This window comes from Chaetomium globosum, genomic scaffold (genome assembly GCF_000143365.1).
Source record: "Chaetomium globosum CBS 148.51 scaffold_2 genomic scaffold, whole genome shotgun sequence".
Taxonomy (NCBI): domain Eukaryota; kingdom Fungi; phylum Ascomycota; class Sordariomycetes; order Sordariales; family Chaetomiaceae; genus Chaetomium; species Chaetomium globosum.
In genome coordinates, this window is record NT_165977.1 from 591030 (window position 1) to 610374 (window position 19345).

The 19345-nt window shown below is 54.1% G+C and overlaps 5 protein-coding genes across 5 annotated transcripts; 2 read left to right on the top strand and 3 right to left on the bottom strand.

Annotated features, from left to right (window-relative positions):
* Nucleotides 1-1763: 1763 nt before the first annotated feature.
* On the bottom strand, nt 1764-5465 carry CHGG_02313 (uncharacterized protein; the record flags this gene model as incomplete). The annotated part of the gene is made up of 1 exon (XM_001228828.1): nt 1764-5465. One exon carries the CDS (start codon nt 5463-5465, stop codon nt 1764-1766), a length of 3702 nt encoding a protein of 1233 aa, XP_001228829.1.
* A 4449-nt stretch (nt 5466-9914) lies between these two features.
* On the top strand, nt 9915-12398 carry CHGG_02314 (uncharacterized protein; the record flags this gene model as incomplete). The annotated part of the gene is made up of 4 exons (XM_001228829.1): nt 9915-9983; nt 10276-10536; nt 10593-11372; nt 11463-12398. 4 exons carry the CDS (start codon nt 9915-9917, stop codon nt 12396-12398), a joined length of 2046 nt encoding a protein of 681 aa, XP_001228830.1.
* Nucleotides 12399-13495: 1097 nt separating this feature from the next.
* Nucleotides 13496-14793, top strand: CHGG_02315 (uncharacterized protein; the record flags this gene model as incomplete). The annotated part of the gene is made up of 4 exons (XM_001228830.1): nt 13496-13633; nt 13692-14546; nt 14596-14712; nt 14767-14793. 4 exons carry the CDS (start codon nt 13496-13498, stop codon nt 14791-14793), a joined length of 1137 nt encoding a protein of 378 aa, XP_001228831.1.
* Nucleotides 14794-15006: 213 nt separating this feature from the next.
* CHGG_02316 (uncharacterized protein) lies at nt 15007-16583 on the bottom strand (the record flags this gene model as incomplete). The annotated part of the gene is made up of 3 exons (XM_001228831.1): nt 15007-15977; nt 16071-16288; nt 16351-16583. 3 exons carry the CDS (start codon nt 16581-16583, stop codon nt 15007-15009), a joined length of 1422 nt encoding a protein of 473 aa, XP_001228832.1.
* An 866-nt stretch (nt 16584-17449) lies between these two features.
* Nucleotides 17450-19192, bottom strand: CHGG_02317 (uncharacterized protein; the record flags this gene model as incomplete). Its single annotated transcript, XM_001228832.1, has 4 exons — nt 17450-17809; nt 17859-18832; nt 18911-19103; nt 19172-19192. 4 exons carry the CDS (start codon nt 19190-19192, stop codon nt 17450-17452), a joined length of 1548 nt encoding a protein of 515 aa, XP_001228833.1.
* Between the last annotated feature and the right edge of the window lie 153 nt (nt 19193-19345).

Consider the following 19345-nt stretch of genomic DNA (forward strand, 5'->3'; position numbering starts at 1 on the left):
GTGCGTCTTCTCTCTCTTCAATTGCTCAATTTGTTCATTGGTCTCGCGATGGGCATATTTGGGATTTCGAACTATGAGCTCCAGCCTGTATGAAGAAAGGTGGATGTCAGTCTGTCCATCAATTGCACTTGATTAAGATATCTCGTGTTTGAGAGGCCCGAGTCCACAACGCCTCAAACTTGTCCACTTCATGAGGTCTTGTGTGCTTTGCGGTCCGCCCACCTCGTCGTACAAGGTGCCTGGGTTGAAGTCTGAGGTGTCACTGACAGGGAATGGTGTAACGGGACGTGGTACGCAATGTCTGACCTTGATCGAACGAGTCTGAGACACTTGGAGGCCCTGCGGAGCGGCTCTGGCACGCACAAACAGGCACAGATTACCGTATCAAGTGCTGGGAAACTAGGGGATGTGTAAAGTTGAATGGCGTCACGCGCGCGAATAACATATGTCTATTATCCATGGTGTTGAGCCAGCCCCTGGCTAAAGATAGGGATTATCACACTTTAGTAGTCAACATATAGCTCTTGAACTATGAATACAATATGTGATACGACGTGCAATGATGGTCTATAAATGGCTGTGACTATTGACATGCTCTTCCCGACTTGATGGCGTTGGCTCGGACAACCTTTTCAGCATTTGCCAACCGGCAATTGGCAATCGATCGGGTTTCCCGAGAACTTAAAGCGCCGAGCAATTCGATTTAGACTAGGTAGCAAAGTTGGGGCAACGCGTCCACCCTCACCAGGTAGACTGGGGTAGTTCAATTCCCCCCTTGCCCAGCGCCTGACCAACACTCGGGTCGTCTCCGGAGGTGAAGGTCGAGGCACGCAACTAGTATAAAAGGGTGACATGTATGATACTTCAAAATCATCGATGTGCCAGTTTCTTTAGCGCAGTAAAACGAAGGAAGGGGGATAGAATCTTACGCAAATGCATACACGAGCCAACCGTGCTCGGTAAGAAGATCGATATAGGGGGCTGGAAGACTCTGTTCAATGTTTGGGGGACCCAAAGCGTTGTTGTAATCGCGTAGAATCACCCCAGTGACGATCATGAGGCAGAGAGTGTCAAATACTAATCTCTCAAGGGTGCTTAGGTTCGGTGCAGCCAAAAGGTGCACAACAAAGGCTTGTCTCAACAGTAGGCTTCCGAACTTGTAGCAAACTGTAGTTGTGATTGCTAACCGGAGAACTCCCAGAGCTCTCCAGAACGAGTGACTATATACTATCCACTTGAGGGTGCTCAGGGTGCTCACGACTCCCTTAATGAGCAGAATGAGCACTTGCTCATTCCCTTGGCAGGGTCCTTCTTGAACAATGGGTCGGACGTCCCATTGGCCGTCCTTCTTACTTAATGATTGGCTCGGGGTACTGCCAGCGTACCCCGCCGGCTGCATGCGACCATAATCGTGACATTTGAGGGGAAATAGCTGGAAGAAGTTTAAATGAGGATAGAGACATGGGGCTCGCTGGGGGTGCCTGATCGAGTTTGGCCGGTGCAGTGGCTAACAGCAGTACGGCGGCAGTTTGTTTAGCACAAAGATATTTTAACACTCCAAGCCATCTCCTCTTACACAATCAGAGAGTAATTCCTCGATTGGAGGATCATGTTTTCTTGTCAGTTGACACATTCCCTTCCAGCCAAAACCTGTTATCCGAACCACACAACTTGGTTAGGTTTCACAACTCGATTGTTCAGGCAAAATCCGTTTGGGCAGCAGAGAGTGTATTGTCCATGATATACGTAAAACAAGGCCAGACTCAGTTACCCAGTAGAACGTCGCCGAAGATCGAACACCCTTCTCCCCATTCTTGCCAGTATATTGAAGTCATGCCAGCCCTTTGAAAGACCTCGAAGAGACGGCGTGACGTGTGCCATTCCTCCGCCCCCTCGGGATCCCTGCGCCGAAGAGCCCGGGACAACCCTTGTTGTATCTCAATAGGAATAGGGACCCCACAAGAGTTTCGGTCCCGGGCGTGGAGTATTTGCTCGGCTTCTCGGGCTACCCACAGCAGCTCCTCCTCTAGATCCTCCTCTTCTTCCACAAAGCACATTCGTGCGGGTGTGGCCTTGGAGTGCAGTATGAGAGTCAAACGTCCCAGCATGGGCGTGTCCTGAACAGTATCTCCAGTTTCGGGAAGGGGGTCGATGTTTGGAAACCGGTTCTTCCACTTCCGGAGCATTCGAGTGAGTATTGCCGAGAGGGGGTAAGCAAAGACGAAGCGCAGACCTTCGATTCCCTGGACCAAAGCTTCCCCGCCGTCCCAGTCTCTAAAATGCAATTCCTCCTCAAACAAGTGTCCATCTTGGACCTGGTAGCTGACTCGGAACTCCTCACCATTAGCATCAGCGCCATTAAACATTAACAGTTGGATCAAGTGAATAAAGTCTCCGGCTAGGTTTGAGTCAAACAAAGGCATATCACGCTCCAGGCGCCAGGCACTAGACATGAGGCGTTTGAGAGGCGTCTCGAGGACGTATACTGGGTCAAAACGACTGTAGCCTTCGATCCGCTGTGGCCCTTTGGTCGAAGGACAAGCACCCCGTTCCAAGAGTAACCTGGCGAGCTTCAGACGGGAATCGATGGCCAAGGGGGCCAAGAGGGAAGACCGAGACTCCTTGTCCCACCATTTCGAATTTAATTCTTTTCCATCTTTGAACCAAAGATCATCGGCGTAAAGAGCGAACTCGATGTTGCAAACGTGCAGCAAAAGCTCCGAAAGTGTCTGCTTGTTCAATTCCATATCCTGGACCTTGGCCCATATGATGGGCCAGATGTTTAGGTTCATTGATGCGGCCTCGAGGAGGAACTCATGCTCCCGCTTGACAATCATTTCGTAAAGGCCTTGAATACCGTCCGGCCCTTGACGCTCTTCCTGGTAATCCTCGACATTGCGGAGAAGTCTGTATTCTCTGAAAATGTGGCCGGATTCGAAGAGCTGCTGACAGGATCGGAGCAGTTTCTCACACTCGCCTCTCGCGTTGTCTTCATCTCCCTCGGGCAGCGCATGAAGTAGCGAATTAATCGATACCAAGTGGCCCCAAAAGCTGTTGTGATAACTGTACCTAGTGGAAAATGGAGCTTTCTCCAAGCCCTCATCCCCATCGCGATGTCGGACAAACGGGGCCGCTCGGAACAACCGACAGCGCGCCAGGCGTGCAGCGACAATCCTCTGGCGGAGATACCATTCCGAGATCTCGTTCTTCCTCAGTATCATTAAGCCTTCCACGGAGTCGGTCAGGAAGTCGGAGGCAGTCCGATGGACGAACTCCACCGGCCCCGGGTAATACTCTTCCCCAGCGTAAGGAATCAGATCATAATAGTCATCACCATGCCAGGGCATCAATCCAGAAGTATCCCTTGTTTCCGAAATTGGGTTGACTTGGAGGAGACCAGCGCATCTGATTTCGACGTCCCGCATTTTAGCCTTGCACAACTCGACGAGCGATGTCACAAATCCGGCCTCATACGAGCTGCGGCCTAATATTTGACTGGCCATATCCGTGGTTGTGGCGATGGTTGGAGTCAAGCGATCAGTAAAATGTTTTTTGATGGCTAGCTGAAAGTAAAGAGCAGCTCGTTTTTGATGCTCTGGATGCTCGCTGTCACCGTTTGCCCTTGCCCACATGTCCGCGTACAGCTTACCGAGCTCGCTCGGCAGGCTGTCGATTCGGTCTTGCAAATCGGTGAACATCTGGCCTTGCCAGAGAGCCTGCATGACCATTTTGGTTGTCAGACAGAGCCATAGAAAGACTCCCTCGGCCTTATTGACAAGCTCAGTGATGAGCCAGTATCGTAGGTCAGGTGGAGTCGGTGGCCTCTCGAAGCTGAAATTGGCCCAGTGACCATTGGCATCGTACGTGGATAGTTTCCAGTTCGGGGGGACGCAGATTTGGTATTGAGCCGGGATGGAAAGGGTGTCCTCAGCGTATCGGCGAAGGTCGGTATAGTTGAGGTGCTCGAGGCGTAGGTGTGGACATGCCCAGAGTTTTTGCTGTATCAAGGGCTCGCGACGAGCACCTAGGCACATCTTGATTTTTCCTTGGAGCCTTTGGGATTGCCGTAGGGCATCGACAACATCCAGAAGCGCAAGGGTGCTGTCCGCAGGAAGGACCTCATCGAGCCCGTCCAAGAAAAGAGCGATCGGCCTCGGGTAGTGTGCCATCACGTCGAGAAGGGTCGATTGAAGTTCGTTGTAAGACCAGTCTGTCTCCACATCCTTATCCAACGCGATTTTGTTGTTCGAAAGGATCCCCATGAGGAATTCCTTGTCCTTGTCGAGTAGCTGGTGGAGGAGGGAGCAAAAAAGGCCTCTAATACTCTGCTGCATCTTGGTGCCAGGTCGCCAGAAAAAATGCGAGACGATGATAACGCTAGGGCTCCATTGTTCCAGGAAAGCTCGCGTTTGGGAGTGACCCAGGAGATAACTGACGAGGGTAGTTTTTCCTGATCCAGGCTTGCCGCTAATCCAATACGCCGGCTCCGTGGATCGAAGCCAATCCGAGAAGCTGTCCCAAGGGTGGTCGGCATCGGTATCCACGGGTTCTCTAGCATCGCTACTGTCTCTCAAGACCCACTCGTATGTCTGAGGGTGCGACTCGGCAACCATACTCCTCCGCTCGTTCATACGATCAAACTTGAGGCTCTGTAGGAACCGCTCCCTGCGAGCTTCCAACTGAATAGCTCGCTCTCGCGCATCCCTGCTCCCATCCCTGCTTCTAATCGCGGTTGAAATGTGCTTCCCTAGCAACCTCTGAGCCTGGGCCGTTTCTTGCGTGATGTGCTTCTTCAAGGAGCCTTCAACCCGCGTAGTCTCTTGTATCGTGGATTTCGTTACAGCGTAGATACTGCGCTTGATCTGAATGGCAACGTTCTTCCTTGTCTGGATCGCCTCGGTACGCACGAGTTCGGCCGTTTCTGAACGTCCTTCACGGTACTCTTCCACGAACAATCGTAGGGTCGAATCGAGATTTTCCAGGCCGCCAATAGCCTTTTCGGTCCGCTCAAAGATTCTCGTCAAGAGGCCCGTCTGCAGTAGTTGCTCCGCATCCAGCATCTCCTTTCCCAGCCTGTCGAGCCGCCGCTGCCGCCATGCCGTTTTCACCGCAGTCTTCAACATCGCCACGAGCTTGGACTTGGTATCAGGGCCCTTTAAGAAGTTGACTTCCTCGCGCAAATCTCGCGCTGCATTCAGGCACCTGTTCGCAAGCCCCAGGAGCTGCGTATCCTGATCGGTCGGCTTTGGTTGGGCGGTGCTCCGTGGGTTGGCGCCCGGCATCGTCGCTGGCCGGATGCGCTTGGAGAGATCTTCCAAGCGTGTTGCGTGGTCGATGAGGGCGGGGTCGAGCTCGCCATACTGGTACACCTGCCTTGCAGTACGGATTGTGTGTCGCGCGACACCGATGACGTGAAAAACATTACATGCCAGAGAAAGTGCTGCAAGTGGTTCGAGGCCAGACATGGCTTGTGAAAGCCGAGTTGAGCGTAGATGTATGAAGACAGGAAGACAAACAGCTCGCCTTTGGTGTTTTGTCCAGCAGTCAGAGTCGAGTGCTGCAAATGGGCAGTTAACCCCGCCAGTGCGGGGATTACAACATGTAGGAGAAACGGGGGCTGTGCTTCAGCTCCAGAGCCTGACTGGCCTCTCTTGGGGGCTGAGCAGCGGGCAGTTCAATTGCCATTATGTCGCTCCGCTGCACTCGGGCCGGGAATGGCGGGCTGTAGCAAATACCAGGTATCGCGATAGCGTTAGAAGCACAGGGCAAATCCCTTCTCTCTGGAGGGACGTGCTACATTCGTGGTTCAGTTGGATCATGTTCTTCTTCTCTCCGGAATGAGGCGGGGGCAGACTTTAGATGAATGGATGGAATTTATTTCGCCCGGAGGCACTGGGCCTATAGGGCCTTAGCACGCTAACTGCATCCGGACCAAATCGTTTTGCCTTTAGCTCGTACAAGCCCCCTACTTCTTCCCTCTTTCTCGCTGCACCATTTACCTCTTGCCTTGGTTGTTGTTAGCAGATCAGCTTGGAGGCTACTTTCTCCAAGTGTTCAGCGTCCTATATTCAGCAGCTAAAGCGGGACCTGCTGGTTAAGGCTCGTGGTTGAGGCTCGTGGTGTTGAGTGTCGGCTTCTTCTACTGTGACTGGTCTAGACTCTCCCCCTCATTCAGCTCCAGCCTTCCTGTTGCCATTGCGTATTTGATCGTCGCCCGGACTGCCTTCATATCTGGTGACCAATGCCTTGTATCCGATGGCGCTTTCCCTCCCAGATAGAACGAGAGGCTTCCTCGTCTTGCCACTGTGCATTGCAGCATGTCTTCCCTCAGAGCTGTCGGGGGCAGACTTTGCAGCCGGGGTTGTCGTCCCCGAGGTCCAGGACCACGTGACGACTGCCCCAGCGGTGGATCCCCCCCCCCCTGCCCTCCGTCACGTCCCCCTGCGAGGACGTAACTCTGGCGTAGATATTCCGACACGGGCGTTAGTTCAATGTCCCCAGGCTTTGACAACCCCCATACCGGCCACCTAGCCGCAGCAAAAGCACCGCATTTCCTGGAGGGTATTTAGGATGGAGAAATTCGATTCGGTGAGGCCAAGATGCCGCAGGTTGTTGTTTGGATCTCCTGCCTCGTCTGTAACAGGGCGGAATTGCATCATCACACAACAGGTAATTATTGTGACTGGTGATTCATGGCGGGATTCCTCGAATGGAGCGGAGAGATTGGAGAACTGTGATGAATGATAAGTTAAGAACTTAAGTCAGGTGATTTTTCGTCGATCGCGACTAACTACCTTGAGTATTATTAGTCAGAATTAGGCCAATTTCGCTTTCCTTCTTTCGCTCTTTCCTTCCGTCATGTTCTTTCACTCATCTTTCTCCTTTTCCATCTCCGTTTCCATCTGGTTCTCCATCTTGTTTTCCATCTTAGGTTGTCAAGGATTTTGTGGCCATAGGCTGAGGGGCCCTGATCGAAGCAACCCGCATTCGCGTCGCGTAAGTATGCCTTCATTTGTCACCTGGTGCGGTTTCTTCAAAACGGCACCCGGAAAAGCGGGTTCGATACTGCAGGTCGATCCGTAAAGGGGCATTGCTGGGGATGGTTCAGTTGGAAGGTGAACTAACAATGAAGCAGGTGTGCGGCTGCAATATTTTGATGGTCGAGCGCGGGAAGCAAGAGCTATTATTTAGATATTATTTAAGGGACACGGATGACATAGGTACCTCAGTAAGGGATGCACAAAGCGGTCTGTCTGTCTGCCTTCCCATTCTGGCACAACAGAATCACATGTGTCCAGTCACCCCAATCTCGTTCCCTGTTGCAAATAATGCCAAGAACGTCCCCCGTGGCTACCTATCCTCACCCACATCCAACACATTAGGTACCTAGGTATTTGAGGACCCAACAGTTCATGGAGCCATGGCGGAACTGGGAAATCCCCTGAAACGGCCACCCACATTGAACATGAGGTCGAACTGTTCCCCGTTAGGTACCTGCACTGCTAACAACTTGGCATCCCCCCTAGTTATCAGGAAAAGAAACAAAAAAGAAAAAAAGGAGTTCTCGCCATCAAGCGGAGCCCGCGGAGCTTGAATTGTCGCTTATGTTGGGTTGCAAACCGCGCAGTCATGGCGTCCGCAGACTCCCTTCGTTCTAGTCGACCCGAGCTCGTTTTCCTTAACCTGATGGTCTTCCGCCGACATGTTTCCACAAGGATCGAACTTGATGTCCTCCTTCACACGCCTGCCGCACTCGTAAATCTTGGTGTAGACGTGCTTCCTGCATATCGTGGCGGTATTTACCTAGGGTCGTTAACACCAAGGCAGAGAGATTGATCTTTTCAAGACGCGGACAAAGTGTCGCAGCCGGGGCAGTGATGGTGAGGAGATAGAGGATTCATGGAATGGGCCGGTGATGGTTGAGCCTTTATACACCACAAACTACACTGGCATCGCTGCCGAAACACAGTTCGCATTGCGAGGATTCTCGCTCTCCCAACTGACCTTACTCGTACTTCTCTCTTGCAGCGCCAAGGACGTTCAGGGCTTTCCCAGTGCGTGACAAGGCTCTCGGTTCAGGCGCGTGAACGCATCTTCAGGGCCAACCACAGGTCAACCGAAGCGGCATGTATCTTGTACAGGCTATCATTGGTACCATGGAGTTAATACTCCTTCTGAACATGGAAGAACCCCTCTTCAGGAAGGCTCGTAATGTTCGCCCTGTCAAGCGTGTCAAGCGCCAACACTCCCGCCCAAGACCTACCCAACACGAAAACGCGGGGCAACCCTCAACCGGCGGGGACATGCAGTGACGGTCACAGTCTCGGCTTTGCCTACCAAGGCATATGAGGCAAACAAACACGTCCGGTGAGGGGTTGCAAGGACATGGGCCTTTCCCCCCAACGGCGGGCTAAACGGTTTTTTGACCGGTCCGCGGCCGGTTGCATCTTCGCGGTCGTCGATCCCAAATATGGGCACACTCGCGTGCCTAGATCCCTGTCTGAGAGGACGATGCAGCACGAGGCTCCGATGCGTTGTGGCCATGTCAGTCACGGTCGCCCAATCAAGCTTGCAGCTGAATTGTGCATCTCGTATTGTCGTCACCAACGAGCCTTTGTCGCCGCCCATCGCAGCCATTAATGGACAGCGGTCTACCATCCTGCGACCTACTCGCAAAGTTCTAGGCCACGGGCAGACTCCACGAGCAAAGCTGCGCCCCGCCGTTATGAAATGGGGATGACACAATGGCTGTGCTTCGCATCGCCGTGTTGTGACGCCCATTCTAGATGATCTTCACCCCGCAGAATCCCCCCTCGGTGTGGATTGTCGGTGGATCGTGCGCTGCAGGTAACTTTTGCGAGGCGAGCGGAGGGAAAGGGTAAACCATATGCACGGTGCAACGGAGCAGACCGGAAGAGGCAGGCTTCCGGGTGACGGAGGAGGAGGAGAACGGTCGAGAATAAACTGAAAAGAGACCACGGCAATGCGAAGGATACCTACTTATCTCTTGGGCAGCAGCAGCAAGTAGAAGGACATATGTTTCCGAATTCACAACGTCACACCCTTCGGGGGAAGGGGCATCAGTGTTCGGTGTCCTCGGTTCTAAAGGTCCTACCGCTCACTCACACTGCTTTCCGCAACCGGGCGCCCCCACCTAGCAATCCATCGGCGTCTCATTCTTCAGGCCATCTACAATAGCATCTACTTGGACTTGTCGCCTTTACAATCAGTCGAAGGGACGATGCCGCCTGTGGTCTGTCGGAGTATGGAGGCCATGATGGCTGAATACCTAAGTGGCCTCCACCTAAGTGGCGGTGTTTTGAAATGGAGGTCACTGTATTGACTGATCTCTGGACACTTCACTATTTTATGACGGGCCTTGTTTTTACAACACGTCTTGTCTAGACGGTCACTTCACACTCGATTAGGGGTTCAAGATCGCGTATAGCGGCGCGGATTCGTTTGGACTGTTGGTACACTTGATGACTTGAAGGGACGTCGGTGCTTGCCTTCTAGGTTGCTCAAGGGGACAATCCGCAGCCACGTCCAATAACTCCTGTGTATATAAACCAAGTTCATGTGTTGACTTCTTTACAAAGCCAGGTTGCGCTGTGTAGCGTCACGGTCAGCGGGCCAGGAAACAAGGGCCGAGACCTCCAGATGAACATCCAACAAGGGTCCGTTATTCTCATATCAGTGAAGCCAACACTAAGTCTAGATAGTTATAGTTAATACAGGTTATAAATTTATACCGCGAGACAGACAAGCTTATCCGGTTGTCTGAACCTTTTTTAACCGTTTTACAAGGTACGTACCTAATGGGGAGTATAATAATGCACAATATTTGAACACGTGATAGTTACACCAATTGATACCGGTTTAAATGGGTTTCCCCCTTCTCATTTTTCCGGAGCATGGCAGGGGTAGGTGTTGATGCCACATTAGACACCCAGCTGAGTGGCGCACGTAGGCAACACGATAAGGTCCGTCAGGGGTCTCAGAATCCTTTGCTACGCCATTTTATTGCCAAGTCCAAGGCACCTCTTGTTCAAAATGCTCTCGCTCTAACCCTACCCGTAGTTGCACTAGATCGGCCTACCGCACACCGTCGACTAAGAAGTCTGCAATGGCTAACCGATGTCCAGCATTGGATTGCACAAGTCTAGAGCCAAGGGATCTGGAAGCCAACAATGACATATCTGGAACAGGAGTCCGTCCACCAGCCTCTTCCAGATCGCAGCCGTCGCACTGCACAATGCTAATTCTTCACAATAGGTTCTGGTGGGGTTTGTAGGCACAGGATATGTCGTTCTTGTAGTCCTGCTCATCAACTACCTTATTGCCTACGACCCTATGCCTCAACATGTCTACATTGGATGGTCACGCTACTTTATTGAGCCAATCCTCAAGCCGAATCCGATCGATGTCAAGTTCCTTGGCTGGGCTCGCGGTATAATCCGTCGAGTTATACGTTTGGCCCCCAATTCCTGGTCAGCGTACACCATCAACGCCGACTTTTCTACCGCCCTGCGCAAGGTGGGCGCTTCAACAAGCCCTCAACACTGTGCTCCACTGGGCTAACCAAAATATAGAGCATTCTCAATCTCTGCGATGTCCAAATGGTCACCGGGTTAGCTATCTTGATCAGCGGATTCATGGTCATGGATTGCGGTCTCTCATCGTACCACTGGCAGATCATGGTATACCTCGCCTGGTTTTCGACCGTGGCCCATATGTCCAGCCTTACATCCGTCCGAGATTACCTCTCGACGCGACCATGGCAGAGGAACATCCGCTTTCTCATGACGCTGATTCTTCTCGCAATGCTGATCACCGCAATTGTCCCAACGGCATACTTCCAATGGTCATCAATAGGTCTCACAAGCGACGACCGCAAGGGGACTCTAACTAGGACCGAACTGCAGGCCCTGCCAGCTGCCTGCTTTCTTCGACCTACAACAGCTACCCTCATTTGGGACTCCCAATATTGCCCAGCTGACGGGTCTTCCTCTCACAGATACCCGTGGCCCTGCACGTTTCAGTCTAGTTTCCTTGGAGACAACGGCCCATATCAGAGCGCAGTCTTCTCCATCACCCTCCTCGTCTTCACATTTCTCACACGAAGCATCAAGCTTTTCAACCCTCTTTCTGCGCTTGCCAGCCGATTCCTGACGCGCCCAGTCAGCCGGCTGCTCCACCGGATTCTCCTCTGGCTGTCCCGTTCCCAGCGCCGCGACCCGGACTTGTCTCAGGTGGCGTGGCGACCCCCCCTCCGCCAAAAGCTGCTCTTCCGTCTCGTAACCCGTCCAGTCCTCGCCCTCCTCCTCACGCTGCGTCTCCAGGTCGACCTTTTCTCATCGATGCTCTCCGAGGTAAGGGACCTCTTTATCACTCCATGCAACCACACCAAATCTCACGCCACGGACCCTCGCTAACCCAGCCCAACCCCCCCGGCCCCCCAGCTCTTCTGGCTCATGTGCATCCTCGCCTGGGGCACCGTCAAACTGCTCTCCTCACGCAACACCCTTGACACCGAGATCCTCGAGGAGGAGACGCAATGGACCTACGGCCAGATCCTGCCCGTCCTGCTCCTCGTGATGCCCGTGCTGGGGGTGGTGGGGACGCTCTCAGTCGAGACCAAGCCCAAGGTCACCGCCGCGATGGCCCCACCCCAACCACCGGCCGCCACCCGGGATAGCAGCAGCTCGGGCCCGGGGGTGCGGCTTCTTCTGAGAAGGCAGTTGTCGGCAGACAGCCTGGAGATGACGGATATGACGGGTGGCCGTGTCTCTGTCTCGGCGGCTGAGGGTATTGCTGGCTCCGGCCAGAATGCGCCTCCTGTTCTGAAACGGCTGCTGTCTAGAGACAGCTTGGACATGACGGATGGCCAGGACGACTCGGTTGCTGGGGGGACACCCGATTGGTTAGTCCGGAATTACTACGACTCGTTCTGGGTGAACTACTGCATTGGTGGTGAATGCGCGGTGATCTTTGCCTATGGGATCATTCTGTTTTCTGTGGTCTTCAATTTTGGGCATGGCATGGGTCTTGCCTCGCAGTTTAACCTGCTGCAGTTCTGGGTCTCGGAGTTTGCCGGGGTGTATTCCCTGGTTACGGTGCCGCTGGCGTGTTTTGCAACTTTCCTTGTCGGCTTGGGGATGGAGAAGTGGTTGCAGGCGCCGGGTAGTAGGGCGGGGAAGCATACCGTGATGTTGCTACTTGCAGCGGCCATCCACACGGGTTACGTCTTTATGGTGCTTCTTGGCCCCTTTTTGCCGTGGGGTCTGAGCGGTTCTGATGCTCACGTCATCAGAGTTGTGGCAATCATATCGATGGCGGTTGGGCTTTACTGTTTATATGCTCTGGTTGTTGTCGTGGGGAGTTTTGCACGTAGATAGTGGTACCGCCGAAAAGCCGCGGCACGGTGACGGTGGCATAGCCCTTGATTGAAGTGGGGAGGGATAAGTTTGCGCTAACGTATACTTCAGGGGATTTAATTGCCTGAGGATATAGCCAACCCCTTCACGTCGTGACATGATGCCGCTCGCCGAAGTCATGAACACCCTTTCTCTGGTGACACGCGGGTTTCTGTGCCTAAACGGCGCTCGCTTCTCGTTGAGTGGTTAAACTAAAAGCGGTTTGTGGTGTTCAAAGACCTCAGTGTTGAGATCGTTCGGGAGAATGTGAACAAAAAGTTGATCCCCTCTAATATGCATGGCCCTGACGTGATTTGCAAAGGCGGTGTCCACACACCCAAACAGGGCTACCGTTCCGTAGTTTCGGGTTTGCCGCTTCCTCTAATAGTCTCAGTTGCATTCTTTCCTGTCCAATTGTACGCAACATTTACGCGGCCTCGGAGGTGAGGGATCTGCTGTTTCAGTCAGATACGGTATACCTCTAGCTGCAACGTGACACGAAGTTACATGTATTGTTCTTTTACCTCTCATCACACTATCAAACCCCAGGTACCCGAGTGTTCATACTCGCAGGGTCGTCACGATTGACATTGTGCCTAACTTTGCAATGGCCGGTCTCGAATAGTTTAGTAGCACCGGAAAACGGTAACCGTCGTTGCTTGACAGAATCCATGTCGCGGACTGGCTACCTCAGACCCTAGATGCGTGAATTCTCAAGCGCAGGAGCTGAACATCCAGCCAGGAACTGGCGGTGACACGTGCGGCAATCCATAGTAACGCCCCATATCTGCTTTTTCTGACCTCGATTTAACTCGTGACAACTCACAGGTGATGCAAGCATGTTTATGTGGGCCCATGCAATACAACCAAAAGGCTCAAGGCCGTCTGTGGAACGGCCAAGACTCGGACAACGGGGGAGGACGGTTCCCGAGCAATTATAACGACGGAGAACTTCTTCCTGCAGTGTTCCCTCGTGTAGTATCAGGTGCAAGACGCTCCCCTCGCTGATCTCCTCCTTCCACAACATTCTAACTCGAAAGTCTCCAATCAACATCAGAAGCTGAATACTCGCCGCCAAAATGCAATTCCCTCTCCAAACGGAAGCCCTCGTGGTCGACACAGTCGGAGGCGGCTTTGTGATGACCCCGATTACCATACACGACTTAAGGTCGGACGAGATACTCGTCGAGATGAAGTACTCGGGCATCTGCCATACCGTATGTGTTCAAGGGTTACTTGCTCCCAACCGCCCTCACTGACTGCTGCCAATATCAGGACTTCTACCTCCAACAGGGCGGTTTCGGTCCTCTTACGCAGTTTCCGGCCATTGCCGGGCACGAAGGAGCAGGGATTATACGGGGCATCGGCTCGAACGTCAAGAATAAGTCACTCCAAGTCGGGGACTCTGTATTGCTTTCCTTTGCCGCTTGTGGAGAGTGCTCCCATTGCCAAGAGGACCAGTTCAGCCGATGCACCCAGTTCATACCGCTCAACCTGACCGGTATTATACGCTCTGATGGGAGTACCCCTGCCAAACTCTCTGACGGCCGGGCCGTCCGAAGCCAGTTCTTTGGGCAGTCGTCATTTTCCCGATTCTCGGCGGTGCATGAGAACTGCCTGGTCAAATGCCTGTACCCCCAGGACATGGCGATCTACTCCCCGATGGGGTGCGGGTACCAGACCGGAGCGGGAACCATTCTCAACATCTTCAAGCCCAAGCCGGGCCAAACCGTGGCTGTGTTCGGCGCGGGCAGCGTCGGATTTGCGGCGATCATGGCTGCCGCAACCATTCCGGTCAAGCAAATCATCGCCATAGACATCGTGGAGAGAAAGCTGGCGCTGGCAAAAGAGATAGGTGCCACACATACCATAAACTCCTCAACTGTTCAAGGCAGCGTCGTGGACGAACTGAAGAAGCTTACTGGAGGACAGGGGGTGGACTTCGCCGTCGACACCACTGGCGTGTCTTCGGTTGTCGAGAAGATGCTTGACTGCCTGGCCTACAGCGGAACCGCGGCATCAGTTGGGGCGCCACCAAGAGAAGAGAAAATTACGGTGGACGTTGGCCTTTTCTTTGGGCTCAAAAAGACGTGGATCAGCGTTTCCGAAGGGGACTCGCATCCCCCCGAGGTTGGAGCCCTACCATATTCTCGAAATCGCCCTTGCTAACGGTCAACAGTTCGTCCCCAAGCTCATCGACCTCCACAGGCAGGGGAAGTTTCCGATCGAGAAGATAAGTAAAGTTTATCCTGTTGCCGATTTTGAGAAGGCCGTTTCCGACATGAAAGATGGAACCGTAAGGACTTTCCCCCTGGTTTACCAGTCACGACTAACACGCAATGATATCCAGGTCATCAAACCGATCATTAAATTTTGAGTTGCACCTCAAGCACCGGAGTTGGCGGCTGGATAGCAAAGAGTCTACAGATGCTGCCAGTAAATAACCAGTGAGCTCTAGGTTCAAATGTGACTTTCTCAACACGTTCTTCACTCATATTCCATTGGATCTTATGGAATATCTTGATGGAAAGGCCACTGCTATTCACGATCCCATAAACCACCATCCCTAAAAGGTATCTCCCATCACGTATCAAACCTTCTCCACGTTGGCCACATCGGGGTTCTCCCCGCTGGCCGCCTTGGTATCCCCTCCGCTCCCCTCACCCACCACGCCATCCTCCCCCCGCTCGTGCAACCCAACCTCCGTAGTCGAGAACGCATCGACGGTATCCCGATACGCCGGCACAAAGTTGACCGCCACGGCATACGTCCCCGCCGCCACAAAGAACATAGTCGGCACCACCATCGCGAGCCCCGTCCCGTGCCGATCGGCGGCCACGCCCATCAGCGGCGGCACGCACGCACCGCCCAGCACACCCCCGACGATCCAACCCGACCCGCGCTTGGTATGCCTCCCCAGCCCGCGCATGCCCAACGCCACAATAGTCGGAAAGCAAATCGACTCGAACAGCATCACCACAAACAACATGCTCATACCCGTATTCCCGCGCTGCGTAATCGCCGGCGCCGCGAACACCACACACATGGCCATAAACACCAAAAACACCTTCCGCGGTTTCACAAAATGCATCAGCGCAGCACCCCCAAACCTCCCCACCGCAAACCCCGCCTGCGAGCCCGCTAAAAACTTGGACGCCAACGCCGAGTCCGTATCGGGCCTCGTCTCCGTCGCGTAATTAATAAAATACCCCGCGATGGCCACCTGCGCGCCGGTATAGCAAAACTGCGCAAACGCGGCATGGAACAGGCGGTACTGTTTGCGGAAGGGCTTGTCCTGGGCGCCGGCGTGGGTCTCGGCGGCCTGGAAGGCCATGTCGGCGTCGGTGATCTCGGGGATGGTGGAGAAGAAGAAGACGGTGGCGAGGAGGTACACGAAGCACGCGATGGCGAGGTAGACCCATTGCACGTTGCGCAGGGCGACTTCGTCGTCAAAGTTGAAGAAGACGTAGGAGCCGAGGACGGGGGCGACGACCGTGCCGATGCCGTTGAAGGCTTGGGCGATGTTGATGCGGATTTCGGAGAATTTGGGGGGGCCGCAGACTGGGAGGGGGGAGGGGGGGATTGGTTAGCTTCGGGTGTTCGTGCGCTTGAGACATCAAATGTTGGGGTGGCAAGGGGGGAGGTGGGAATTACCGGTGATGTAGGGGTTGGCTGCTGTCTCGAGCGAGCCCAGCCCGTTGCCGATGATGAAGATGCAGACGCAGAAGCCGGCAAACGATTTATTGATGATGGCGGGGATGGCGAGCAGCGCCCCGAGGCCGTACAGGAACAGGCCCCAGATGAAGACGGCGCGGTAGCCAAAATGCCGGAGGATCCATGCTGCGTGGCCGAGTGAAGCGAGAGGGTATGCGCTGGTCGGTCAAAGTCAGCAGTTATTCGATGGCCCCTCCAGCACACAACCCAGAATACGCACCCAAAGTACGCTGCTTGCAGCCCGGATGATCGCGTCTTGTCAATGTCGAGCGTCTCCTGAAAGTGTTTGTTGAGGGTGTCGAGCAGGCCGTAACTGAACCCCCACAGGAAGAAGAGGATGGTGACCAGGCCGATGGGGTATATCGACTCTCGCAGGGTCAGCTCCGCCGCTTTTGTCCGCTGGTCGTCGGGCACCCGCAAGGAGCGCCTCTTCCAAAATCCTTTCGACACCATCGTGGCGCGGTTTCACTTTCCACGGTAATGATGTATGTACTACCTAGTCCGCGACCCCCTCGGGGAAAAAGGGATAGACATGCATATTTGGGGGAAACCGTTGCCTCGGGACCTGCTCGCCGAAGGGCCCATGTTCCCCGCGCGTAACGGTGCTTTCTCGGGGCATTGGACACACCGACGATCGGCTGTCGTGCCTGTCCAGGGGGCTGGGCTGTTTGAGTCGCACGATGCCGGCGACGCTGCGACCTTGGCTCCTTGCCAGTGGTTATCCTTTGCTTGTGGGATGGCGACTGCGTCGATTCGTAATGGGGATTCTGAAGGATTCCACCAATCAACCCATTCGAGGGGCCGGGGTAAACTGGGAAAGGTAAGCTTTGGTGTTAAGTTTACCTTCCTCTTAGGGCTTCCCCGCAGAGCTTCGGTGCTCAGATGTTGCATCGATCAGCGGAAGTAGCGGGATCGGCGTCAACAGTGGGTCGGGGTCGCTGGAAGCCGGCAATTAAGCCTGGCCAGGAGAGCCAGGAGAGGTTGAAGTTGGGGTATTGGTGCGGTTCAAGGGTCGTATCCGTGGATAACCACCTGCCGTGCCGTTGCATCATCGTAGTGGAGCGCTAAAAGTCCGAAGGTGGGACAACGAAGGTTTGTGGAAGAGAAGATTAATTCCGACTTGGTCGTCGAGGTCATGAAGCGTCTTCGTCCGACCTTTCGCTGCTTATACCTTGCTTAACCCCACTCGACAGATGTCTCACTACCCGTAGCGAGAGCCTGGACACCGTAGCAATCGCTGCCATCTTGTGCCACAATGGGGATAAAGGTTATGATGGCAAATAGATTAATTCTAGATTGAAGAACCCGCCTCTAAATCTCTAGAGATCATCTAGACCGTCAAAGCCAACCGACTCCTCGGTAAGTCCCATGTTCCCTGATACTACCCTGGCACCCCGCCGCCTCGCCGACTTGATCACTGGCAGCTCTGACATATGAATCTTTGCGAGCCCATACGGAATCATCCTGTACGTCTGCCTCTCAGTCACACACGTGGGATTCTTTGGGGGCACATCCGGCGCGACACCCTCCCGGACCGGCCAGTCGATTTCGCATCCCTGGACAGTGAGGTAGTTGGTGGGTCCCCGGTCGGTTTCAAGAGCGCTGAATCCTCGTTGTATGCCGATGTCGGCATCGCCGCGGTGATATTCGAGAGTTGAAGGGTCGATGGCGACGTTCCACTGTTACAATCAGTAAGAAGATCCCAAAGATAAATGACTCGCCACTTACCGGCTTCGTAAAGTTGTAGTAGTTGTCCTTGACATTCTCATACTCGGAGAATTCATCTGTGCCCTTCCCGCGGACATCCCAATACCTGTGAGGGAGCGTGGTGGTCACACTCCCCCCGACATCCAAGGCATACAAAATGTTCCCAACATAAACCGACACGGCGCCATCCGCCCTTTCTCTCTGTTCCACGCGAACCGCGGAGTCAATGTAATACTCCAGTATCGAGTGCCCCTTGGGCACCGACACGCGAAGCAACCCAGTATCTGAATTCGGCGACATGGGAAGGCTTTCCACCGCGGCGCCATCGACCGCAAGCGACAAGAACGACTTGGAGAGCATGCCCCACGAAGGAAAGCGCAGGTAGAGATCAAAGTCTGACTCGGCGTCGACGACGTACCTTAGTCGGTTGGAAAAGGGGTACTCCGTCTCACACTTGACTACCACCCGTCCGACTTGTGGGACGGTCGTGTCCACTGTTGATGGGCTCAGCAAAGCGTGGACGAGCCCGTTGTCAGCTCTCCCCCAGCTGTTCGCCAGGAACTTGGGGTAGCCCTGAGGGAAGTTGACAGTGCAGCACGGGTATTGGGGTTCCAGGCCGAAGATGGTGGCAACGCCGTTGGCAGTGGTGAAGAGTGATGGCAGTCGGTTTTGGTTCAGGGCCCAGGGCCCGTTGGGCCGTGTCATGTACTGATGCGACCACATATCGTGGCCCAGCATTGTGGGCAGGGCGTTGAAGATGACCAGCTCAGCGCGGTCAGCAAAGGAGTTGGTACCCAGGGCGTGGTACAGGTAGGCGAGCGAGTAGCCTGTTTCGACGGCAGTGCACAGCTCGGAGCCCATGAAAGGGGCGAGGTCCCGCTGGATCTCATCGGCGAGGATGGTACCAGAAGCGGCGCCCTTGTACTTGAAGGTCCAGTCCACAGCGTTGAAGGTTGTGTTAAGGAGTGACTCGCTGTGAGTGAACCGTCGAATGACTGCCGTCGATTTGAGACCTGCCCTCTGTTAATACCCCTAAGCTAGGTAAAAGGGGAGTGAGCATCGAGATGACTTACCCTGCCCGACGTTGACCCCGTGAAGATAAGGAAACAAGGGGTTGTTCGTCGTCGGGTCCGCAATAACCTTCTGATACTTGGTCTCATTGTACCAATTCTCCCACTTAAACTTGGACATCTCATAAAGCATATCCATCGTCTCCCACAACAACACCTGATCCTCCTCCGCCAACTCGGCATGCTCCAACAACCACTGCACCACCAAAATCGTATCCTGAACCCTCACCTGCCCCCACGAACAATCCACCGGATTCCACTCACACTTGGTATACCCCTCCCCATCATTCCTCAACATCCCATGCGCCAACCTAAAATACCTCACCGCCGCATCCACCACCACCCCATGCCAGCCCGTCGCATTCCCCTCCGCCAACTGCGTCAGCCCCAACAAAAACGGCGTCCTCCCCCAAAAATTCCTATCCACCCCCTCCCGAA